The 11427-nt window shown below is 39.6% G+C and overlaps 1 protein-coding gene across 2 annotated transcripts; it reads right to left on the bottom strand.

Annotated features, from left to right (window-relative positions):
- Positions 1–902: 902 nt before the first annotated feature.
- LOC120816633 (acyl-coenzyme A thioesterase 1-like) lies at positions 903–3557 on the bottom strand. 2 transcript variants are annotated; one of them, XM_040172395.2, is made up of 4 exons: positions 3407–3557; positions 2091–2590; positions 1756–1958; positions 903–1617 (listed from the first exon to the last, which is right to left on the bottom strand). In XM_040172395.2, exons 2-4 carry the CDS (start codon positions 2548–2550, stop codon positions 1009–1011), a joined length of 1272 nt encoding a protein of 423 aa, XP_040028329.2. In that variant the 5' UTR covers positions 2551–2590; positions 3407–3557; the 3' UTR covers positions 903–1008. The 2 variants fall into 2 exon arrangements, with proteins under 2 accessions (XP_040028329.2, XP_040028331.2); XM_040172397.2 differs by having other exon boundaries at positions 2091–2554; positions 3407–3525.
- Positions 3558–11427: the final 7870 nt, after the last annotated feature.

An 11427-nucleotide genomic window follows, 5' to 3' on the forward strand; every position in this document is an offset into this window, starting at 1 on the left:
TCTTAAATTATCTTCTATTATAGTCAAATCGGTCAGGGATTAAGCAGAAGAGCACACCTAGTGGTAGAAATTATAATACATGTGATCATATTTAGTGATAGAATTGTAGTTTGTGGGTTATTAGAAATTAGTTATAAAGTTAGCATGTTGAATTCATATTGAAATTATTAATATAACACAATTCAGTAATTTTATCTAACTTAATTACTGCTCACAATAACATCCTGTCACAATGTAACGTTAAACCTGAGGAAGGATTTTTAATTCATTCACTTTTTGTCCCCAAGGATGGTTTTATGGAGGTCTTGTCTAGCAAGACTAAAACCACGTCATGGTGTTCTGCTCCATTGTTTTTCCTCCAATAGAGTAATTCTGATTTTGTGCAATCATACATTTAGGTTAATGGTTAATGTTTTCATCGTCCTTTGTTTCCTCCGTAGGGAGTGAATTTTGTTTTGATAATCTTTCGTAGTGCCTCCAGTTTTAAGCAGTGTTTTTTGTTAAGTGACGTTGCCTCTGTCCAAAGAGTGTTTACCCGGAATTCTGATGAAGTTAGAAGCCTTTTTGTTTTCCTCGAGTGGAGCGACTTTTGGTCGATTTAGTTTTTATAGCCACACTTCTTCCTAAATTATTTATTGGTAGAAGTGTGATCTAGACAATAGTTACAGATCGTATTTATTTCTCTGCCTTGGAGATCCAGTCTTACTAATAAAGACTACAAATCCCTTAAAACCCTGCAACTGTGTTCTGCCGGGTCGTGACGCTGCCAAATAGAGAATGTAATGTCATAATTTGAGTGTTGGCAAAAGGCAAAGAGGCAATTAGAAAGCTTTGTATATTTGATAAAACATCTCAATACAATACGTTAAAGTCACATACTAATACAAACTCAGTAATCATGCTTTGTGTTTATATTTCGGTAGTTTTATTATTTGCTTGTTTTATTTGATTACAGTTGTAACCCCCCCTCAGCTGTTACCCATCTCTCTCACATCGTGATATTTGCATCTAGAGTTTAGCTTTAGTCTGCGTAGCATCACAGCTCAGGTGAGTCCTGAAGAACTCCTGGATCTTCTCCCACAGGTGGACCTCAGCAGCAGCGTGGGACCAGGCCTCTCCCCCTAAAAGGACCGGACTGCCGACAACTGCATGCAAACTGGAGGGGCAGTAGGGTCCGTAAGGCGGCTCTAGACAGTGTCCCGCTCCGGGGTAACACACAATCTCAAAGTTGTCCTTCCCGTTACGCTGCAGTCGCTCCACCATCATGTCCAAGTAAGCCTTGCTGTCCCAGTTGAGGTCGTCCTCTGAGGCCACAAAGAGGAAACGTCCCTCCGCCCGCTCCACAGGGATCAGCGTGGCCTCGTTCTCCTCTGCACGAGGGTCGTTCAGAACCTTCTTGGTATTGAAGGCCTCCGACTCAGTGGGAATCAGCTTGCTGAGGTCAACCATTAACGGGGGGAGGATCTGGCTCTTCTTATAGTAGAGAGGAAGAAGCGTGTTGGCGGAGCAGCCGTTGATGCACACTACGGCCTCGACACCTTGCAGGTAAGAGGCCATCGACAGTGCCAGATCTCCACTTTTTGAAATGGATATCACACCAACTCCTTTACCACCAACCTGTGGTCCAACATACCAACGATTAGCTGCTTGTTATTAAATATTTTGGCAGTGTTATAGACAGAAAACCTGCAAAAAGGTGTCCCAAAAAACAACTGTTTTCTCAGAGATTAAGAGTTTACAGTTCAAACAACTTGCCTTATGTTGTTTTTTCAAAAACTCCACTGCCTCCTCTAAATAATCCAGATGGACCTCTTTGATGTTCCTCGCCCTGTCGATGTTACCGTACAGCGCTACAGTCAGAACCACAAACCCTCGGCTTGCCAGCAAGGAGGCCCTTTTCTCTGACAAACCTCCACTGAAGGTGTAGAGATCCAACACAGCGGGGAACGGACCATCTCCTGGATCGAAACAGAGAAGGTTAACACTACTATAACACTGCAGCTAAATCCTATCAAAACATAATTGATAATCCATTACTTTTAATGTTGGTTATTAAAGGATTTGAATATTTGATAGAGACAAAGAAGAACCTGGCGGAGTGAAGAGGGCCCCACGAATATTCCCCTCTCTGACCGTGCGCCGGATGACCCCGTCTCCGATCAGGAGCCTTTCATTGGTCGCTTCTGCCAGGATCCTGCCCTCCTCCTTTTCCTGGTCATGAACTGAGATCTTCACTCCGTGGGGGTTTAGAGACTTAGTTCTTTGGAACTTCATGTGCAAAGTGTTCGGCCTCATGGACCAAAGCAGACCCATGGGTTCAACGCCTGTGTAGGTCCCACCGAGGGAGGGGTCCCTCTCCAGGTCGATCTGCCCGCTCCCATCAGCCCTGAAGGTGGCCGAGGAGCTGAACACCACTCCCTTCTCGTCAGTGGATCTGGCTCTCAGGGTGACCATCTGTCTCGACCTGAGACCGGCCACCTTCACCTGGACGGGCTCGTCGAACATGCATCTGGCTCTCGGCAGCAGCCTCAGGCGGACTTGGGAGGACATCTTTCTGAAAAGGCTGTGGTTTGTTCTTTACAAATCTTCACTGTAATTGTAAAAGAGGAAATTGGAATTTGAAAATTCACATGAGTTTGAAACACTTCATGAATGTTTTACTGTAAAAGTTTCTCCTCGCCAATTTAGGGCATTAAACAATACGTAACCAGCTAATTGTCGCTCTTGGACTCAAATTTAGAGGTGAAGTACTGTTCCTACGCTGATAGTCTTAACTTTGTAATTGTATTGCTTCTGTTAGTTAATAAATTCTATATATTTTTTAAATTTGAAATAGTCAACTCTTTTTGACTTCGTCTCAGAAGGGGCGACGGTAACAGTAGTGATCCTTGATCAGAAGTTCAGAAGTTCAGAACCAAAGGATGTTTAAAGACTTATTTAATTAACAGTGAATCTTCATTTCTCAAAATTAGCCTAAAAGTAAACCGAGTAATTACATAAATATGTTGGTATTTTTAAGAGACAGAAGATAAATTGTCTGGTATTTTTGATTTGATGCAATTGGCGGAGAAGATTTTAAAATAAGCATACAGGTATGCCCAGATGTGAACATCTGCAACCTGTAAGACAGGTGATTGTCCCTGATGACGGTCAATGCTTTCAGACATGAAATGACTCTCTGTATCTGCTTCACTCAAATACTTGTTTGAATTCCCTACGACAGGAGAGGACTCGTTCACAGACGTGTGTAATAAATGGCTGTAATGACATTAGCCTGTCCATAAAAACACAGACTCAAACTCACACTATTGATATTAGAGTTAATTTTTAAATGATTACTTGTCTTGTTTCATCTTATTTCCAGTCAGAAAGTCATGAGATGAAATAAAATAGGAATGTGTCTTACCTGCAGCACGGCGCTCACCTAGAATCAGACTGTTGGATGTGGGTTTTAAAGTCACTTCTCTGATCCTGTCAATCATTTTATGTTGATCGATGGGACGGAGCGTTCCTGTGTGTGTGTGTGTGTGTGTGTGTGTGTGTGTGTGTGTGTGTGTGTGTGTGTGTGTGTGAGCCAAACAGAGACTGGACAGGGTGAGTTCATCTGATTTGTTGAATAGACAATAAAGAAGAGAACCATGTTTCAGGAGTAAACCTACTTATAACAATGACTTATGAATAACTCATATATGTAATTTTTTCTTACATCGTCAAACGAGTATTTCAATGGTTCAAAACATCAATTATGTGAAGAATGTTGAACTTTTTATTTGTCCCCATTATTCACAGCCATATTTTGACTAATCCTTGTTAATTGATTTACAGCCACAGTTCCAGTGGGATCTGAACCTTCAGACATTTATTATCCAGTTTGTGTTAAATGACAGTTCAAATAACATCAGTATCAGTGAACAAGGTACTCTTCAGTACTTAACTTTAGCTATTCAGTGATTGATTTGTGCATTTCATCAGATAATCATTATCTCTTTTGGAACACACAGGGTATATGCTAAGAAACAGAGCCTGCAGGAGCCGGAGCCGATCTGTTCCTTTTATTTAAACACTGATAACGTTAGCAGGGAGTCTGGGGGCAAATAGGTTGCATAAAGTTATTTGTAATTGTATTAAATGTATGTATTGTACTGTTCTGTAACAAATCGACTCGATTAAAACCGCTAAATATTGTTTATTGTTTGTTTAAAAGGATCCCCATTAGCTGACGCTGAGGCGACAGCTAGTCTTCCTGGGGTCCAAACAAAAAAAATAATAATAATAATAAAGTACTGATTAAAGTAATAAAAAATAATGCAAAACACCAGGACACATGATACAACCTCGCTCAACCATTCCAGACGATGTTATGATGTTAAAAACAAATGCAGTCTTAATCTTTTTTTTAAAACCAGTTTTTCCCTTGATTTTACGAACCCCAACTGGAAGATTGTTCCAAAGCACAATTGACCTATAAAACACGGTCCTCTTCATAGAGTCAGATTTAGGTAGGGGTAAAGAAATCTGATGACTATTCGCCCCTCTTGTGTAATGTGAATGCATATCTGAATAGTAAATTATATTGTCATAAAGAAATTTAGGAATCCGGGTGTTAATGATTTTATTAAAAAAAACTAAAATATTAGCAGATAGTCTATGCTTGAGCACCAGCAGAGCAAGACGGTCATGCATCTCTGCAACTCTAGTTCGCAAAGAACAACCAAGAACCAGTCTCTCAGCCTTATTTTGAGCCACTTGTAATTTTTTTAAATGACTGCTTGCTGCAGCACACCATACAACAGAACAGTAATCCAGATGACACAAAGCCAATGTACAAACAACACGACTGAACAACCGTGAATTTAGAAATTATGAACATTTATGCGTTACTGCTACAGCTCTGTCCATTTTAGCAACCACTTTGTTGATGTGATCAGACCATGACAATGTGGAATCCAGCCAAAGTCCAAGAAGCTTCACCTTTTTTACTTGCTGTACATTTTGACCATTTACTTGTATACTAATTTTCGGATTATCAGATAGTCTATGCTTAGAACCAAATATTATACTCATAGTTTTTGCTTATAGGAATGGTCAAGTTTATTTGTTTTGATCCAGTTATACAATTTGCTCATCTCGCAAGACAGAACCTGATTAAGCTCTGAACATGTGGGGGCTGCATAATAAAGAGTGGAATCATCAGCAAACATAGTTAATGTAGCCTTACTGAGTATATACGGCATATCATTCGTAAAAATCGAAAATAACAAAGGTCCGAGGCAACTTCCTTGAGGAACACCACAATCCAGGGACTTCCTAAAATACACCGTTAAAATAAACTCTTTGCGACCTCTCCGACAAATAGCTCTTAAACCACCTGATTGCTGATGAATGAACTAATGAGTTTGGAAATCAAAATGTCATGGTCAATCACATCGAAGGCAGCACTGAAGTCTAGTAATACTGTACCCACTAGCATTGAGTTATCAATTGCTGTTAGCCAGCTATCCGACATTTGCGTCATTGCAGTGCAGGTGGAATGACCATTCCTATAAGCATACTGAAACATCGTAGTCAAATTGTTGTTAGAAAAGTAATCTTGTACTTGCTCAAATACAATCTTTTCCAGTAATTTACTTAGAATAGGCAGAATGCTAATAGGCCTACTATTTGGGCCCCAGAAAGTTGATTTTGTATCTTTGGGTAAAGGGATTATCTTGCCTTCCTTCCAAGTTCCCAGTTTTGGACACACACCACTAATCAGACATCTGTTAAAAATGTGACAGATTGGTTTAGAAATATGTCCAGCTGATAACTTTAACAGCCGACTATCCAAGTTGTCTGTACCAACAGACCCACCAACAGTTAAAGATCTCAACAACATTTCCACCTGTACAACATTAACCTGATTCAATTCAAAACTACACATTTTATCTTTCATAATACACCTTTCAATTAGCTCATTTGACTTGGAACCAACAGTGCATTTCATTGTCTCTCTAAAGTTAAAAACCTTATTAACAAAATAATCATTAAAATAATTTGCAATCTGTATTGGCTTAGTCAAATAAACTCCATCCAATTCAACAAAGGAAGTGCAAGTAGATTTTTTCCCCATGATTTCATTGAGTACATTCCACATTCTCTTACTATCTGTACCACTATCGTTAATTCTCTTCTGAAAATATTTTTTCTTTTTCACTCTATTCTCCTTGGTCACCTGATTCCTTAAAATACGATAAAATGTTCTGTCCTCAAGAGAGTCCGAAAGTACCGCAACCTTTTTAGCCTCTTCCCTTTGAGCCATTAAGCTCCTTAACTCAGTATCAACCCAAGGAGCACTTTTGGCTTTAACTGTAAATTTCTTTAATGGAGCGTGATGGTTAACAATTCTCATAAAACAATCCATAAATAAATCAAGGGATGCATCCACATCATTGATTTCACTAATCGAATTCCATTCAATATTATCCAATTCATTTTAAAAACTCTCCTCATTAAATACCCTATAAGATCTCTTCATAATTATTTTAGGAAAGGCTCTAGGTAGCTTAGTTCTTCTGGAAACAGCAATACAGTTATGATCGCTAAAGCCAACTGTTACAGAAATAGGTGTTGAGCACATATCAGGATTATTGGTGTAAATATGATCAATACATTTTGATGTTAAAGATCCTGTATTGTTACTAGAAACTCTTGTTGGTTGATCCATTAATTGAGATAAACCACAGGTGTCTGTCATGGTTTTAATCTTAATCTTCAGAGGACAAATATCAGACAGCCAATCAATATTTAGATCACCCAGCCAGTATAGCTCTCTGTTTTCCTCGGTCACCTTATCTAGCATATTACATAAACCATTTACGTACTCTATCTATAGCGGAGAGAGAGCACCAGCGGACTGACAACAGCCACCCCCCGTCCCCCCGTTCACCCGACCACTAGAAATGGGTTGTTTAGCGTGTGCGGTCGATACATATGTCTTTTTATTGTTTTTGCGTTGACACGCCTCTTTCATTATCGCCATGTTTCCATTATCCGATCGCCAGGTCGCCACCTTTCACGGTTTGGGGTTCACGTCTTGTTTTATTTTGTAGTTTTCTGCATTATGTCTCCCTGGTAACTTCACTTCCTGCCTTGTCCTGTCTTCCGCTGTGATTGTCTGTCGTGTCATGATTGTTTCCAGCTGTTTCCAATCGCCAGCACCTCCCTAGTGTATTTAAGCCATGTGTGTCTCTTGTTACTTGTCGCGTTATTGCATATTGTCTGGAGGCTCATGTCACCGTGTTCATGCTTCTTGTCTACGTCTGGCTTCTTGGGATCTAGCCTTTTTAAAAAAAAATTTAAAACCCTATGTTTGAGTCCTGCCTTCTATCCCCTCTCCGCCGCCGTTGACACCACCTGCCTACGATGTGATCGCCAGGTCACATGAACCGTCGCCACCTGCCTATGATGAAATTGCACTTTTATGTTTATGTTGAGTTTGTATCCTTATGGTTGAAATGCACTTATTGTAACCATAGTCACTTTGGATAAAAAAGTCAGCTATTGTAATGAACGGCCTGTCGCTCTGTTATGTATGGGGCGCCGTTTGTAAAATGTTGCACGTTCTAAAATCCTGTGCAGTTTTTGTAGCGTTAGGCATCCTACAGCAGTTTATCGTCAGTACAGTCACCAAAGAGGTTAATTAATACCTCCTAGTATTACATATTCACGGGAGAAAAAGGACAGACCGCCATCGTCTCTTTATCTGGGAACTCATAATATCCTTGTGCACGCAAGTACACATGTTGTAATGTGACATCACTGAAAAGGCTATTTACATGACCTTGCTTCTCATATTATAAAATATGCTTAACAGTTTTGCTACATTTAGCATGTCACTTTATCAATCATTTAGAGACACATTCATGTAAATTCATGGAGTAACTTTTGCAAGGACAATGTTTGGCAGTAACACAAAGTTGTTAAATAATATAAATGTTAAATGTAACTAGAAAATGCATTTCCTGCTGAAAATGCGTTGAAGCTGAAAGCTGAAATGAACTTCAGAACATTGCTGAAATTACAGAAAGTTGAAGGGAGTTTTAATACATTTGCTGAAGTGACAGATATTAGAAGAGCTGAAATTTATTTGAAATTGCTGAAAATACAGAAATGCGAGAAGCTGAAAGGAATTTCAATAGATGCTAGTTGCTGAAAAAGCAGAAATGAAAACAGCTGAAAAAATACAGAAATAATTATTTAAACATTGCTGTTACAGGCATAAGAGCTGAAATTCATTTAGAGAAATGCTGTGGGAAATGCAGGGGAAATTGAATTTCAATAGATTTTGAATAGAATAGATCGTAAATGAATTTAAAAAAAATACAGAAATAACAAAACCTGAGATGAATAAAAAGAGGTTTGAACTTGTTTGTAGTAATAGTATCAGTTATAAATGTAATTGTGGTACTAGTAGTACTAGCGGTAGAAGTAGTAATAGTAGGTTTATCAATAGCAGTAGAAACAGCTGTAATACACATACTATTAGTCATAAAAATATTTGTAGTAATATTAGTAGTAATTAGCGCCATATTAGCTAGCGCCATGTTTCCTCCCATGTAGGCCTGTGTGTTTGTCAGACTATCTAGGGGAGGGAGAGTAAGTGCTGGCACGCTGTTTTAGCCACTTGTTAGCCGTTTGGTTCTGTTATTGCTGGTGAAATGCTAGCTAGCGCCATGTTAGCGCTATGCTAGCTAGCGCCATGTTAGCTGGCATAGCGCCATGTTAGCTAGCGTGTTAGCTAGCGCCATGTTCTCCCCAGACCTGTGTGCCTGTCAGACTACGTAGGGGAGGGAGAGTGAGTGCTGTCAACGAGGCTGTGTGGTCGTCATGGAGACGGCTGATCACAGACCGCGCAGTAAACAGATTTTACCAAGAAGCCACACCTCAAACAAGTGTCCTCTAGCGCAAAACTATAACAGCTATCTAAAAATAAGAAGTTTGTGAGAGACCCAAGACTCTACCGAACGCAGGGAGGTGTTTTTTATGTCTGTCCGGTAATAAATGTGGCTCCCGTGGCAGTTTACAAATCGGGTACCTTCTGGATTTTTTGAGAAATATGTCGGCAGATTTGTATTGGAGCCTATGGGGCTTTTGGCAGAGGTTGTGTGACTGTTGGTCTCCGTAGGCCAAAACTAAAGAACTCCATAGCCACATTAATGCAATTAGCACAACCATGCCATCACTTTCACCTAAAATGAAGCCTCTAGAGTGTATACTTTGGCTCTGAGTACAGAAGTTCCATATTTTGTTAACCAGATTCTGACGCTGCTCTACTCTCCAGCCCTTTAGCTTTCACTCTAAGAAACGCAATACACACTCATGTAAAACTCAGAAACGGAGCGAAGAACTGGTGAAACATAATCAGTGATTATGAAAAAAGTAGAATAGATATCAACAAGCAGTTTTTTTATGTAATAGTTGAGACTAGTGTCAACATTTAAAAGTTCAAATGGTGTCTGTAGCTGAAAGATTGGCTAAAATATTAATGATTATTGATTTATATAGATTCAAGCATAAGAAGTAAAAAGCTAAAACGTCATAGCCCCCCTTCCATGAAAGAGCTGAATATTTTAATATTTGAACGGTTTTAATAGCTGAAAGTGTGAAGAAGTTGAAAGGTTGCACAGAAGAAATAGAAGTTCAAATAAAGATTCAAAGAACAATACTTGGAATGCTTAATGCATTCCAACAAATATAAATGTTAAATGTTCACTCTACATGTCAGACGTGACCACTGAACATTTCAATTTTTATGGTAATTCACGCTGCAGCCAGACAAGCTGGCAAGTCCGAATGAATTAGCTCTCGTTATAGAGCAGGGGTGTCAAACTTATTTTAGGTAGGAGGCCACATACTGTCCACGTTGATGTCATGCGTGGGGTGCACGGGCGCGAATCGTTGCGCAACCCCCCTTTGACCGGACCATCACCGAGGATTTGACCACGACTATCCGCACCCTTGTAACGTGCAACATTTTAAAAATGGCGCCCCATACAGACGAGGCTAACAGGCCGTTCATTACATTAGCTAACACTTTTATCCAAAGCGACTAAGGTTACAATAAGTGCATTTCAACCATAACGATACAAACTCAACATGAACATAAAAGTGCAATTTTGGCCGGCGTGCGGAGGGGGGACGGGGGTGGCTGTTGTCAGTCGGCTGGTGCTCTCTCTCCGCTGGTTGCGGTCGGTTAACAAAACGTTGAAAATGACCCTTTTCAGACTTTATGAACAAATACAGAATCCGTTTGTGTTCATTTCTAAAGCGTCGCATTAAGACCTTCTGTACATCACTTTATTACCGCGCTACTTGCAGGTCGCTGTGTTGTGCCTGATTCTCAATAAAGTTAGAAACAATAATTTACGGCGAACCCGTGGTCGTGCAGATACTCATGAACATGTCATTTGCACAAGGAGGAGGAGGCGGGTCCATGTCTCATGACAGGCAGATTGTCATATTTAGGGGTTTTAATCGAGGAAAGTAGCCACTCGATGCCGATGTAAGCTTTAAAATAAGGTGATCAAGTCCTGCATTTGTTACAGAACAGTCAATATGGAGATTTTTATCTGCAACTGCTTTGAGGACAATATAAGCTAAGCACATACATTTAAAACAATTACAAATAACTTTATGCAACCTATTTGCCCCCAGACTCCCTGCTAACGTTATCAGTGTTTAAATAGAGGGAACAGATCAGCTCCGGCTCCTGCAGGCTCTGTTTCTTAGCATATACCCTGTGTGTTCCAAACGAGATAATGATTATCTGATGAAATGCAAAAATCAATCACTGAATAGCCAAAGTACTGAAGAGTACCTTGTTCACTGATAGTGATGTTATTTGAACTGTCATTAAACACAAACTGGCTAATAAATGTCTGAAGGTTCAGATCACACTGGAACTGTGGCTTTAAATCAATTAACAAGGATTAGTCAAAATATGGCTGTGAATAATGGGGACAAATGATAAGTTGTCACCCACTTTCACATTAAGTTTAAACAATAAAAGCAATTTAAGATGCTGCCTTGGGCTCTGTAAATATTCAACATTTAACAGGACAATATAGGCTAAGTACATACATTTAAAACAATTACAAATAACTTTATGTAATATTTTTTCCCCCAGACTCCCCGCTGACGTTAGTGTTTAAATAGAGGGAACAGATCGGCTCCGGCTCCTGCAGGCTCTGTTTCTTAGCATATACCCTGTGTGTTCCAAAAGAGATAATGATTATCTGATGAAATGCACAAATCAATCATTGAATAGCTAAAGTTAAGTACTGAAGAGTACTTTGATCACTGATACTGATGTTATATGAACTGTCATTTAACACAAACTGGATCATAAATGTCTGAAGGTTCAGATCACACTGGAACTGTGGCTGTAAA

The sequence above is a fragment of the Gasterosteus aculeatus genome, chromosome 3 (assembly GCF_964276395.1).
Source record: "Gasterosteus aculeatus chromosome 3, fGasAcu3.hap1.1, whole genome shotgun sequence".
Lineage (NCBI taxonomy): Eukaryota > Metazoa > Chordata > Actinopteri > Perciformes > Gasterosteidae > Gasterosteus > Gasterosteus aculeatus.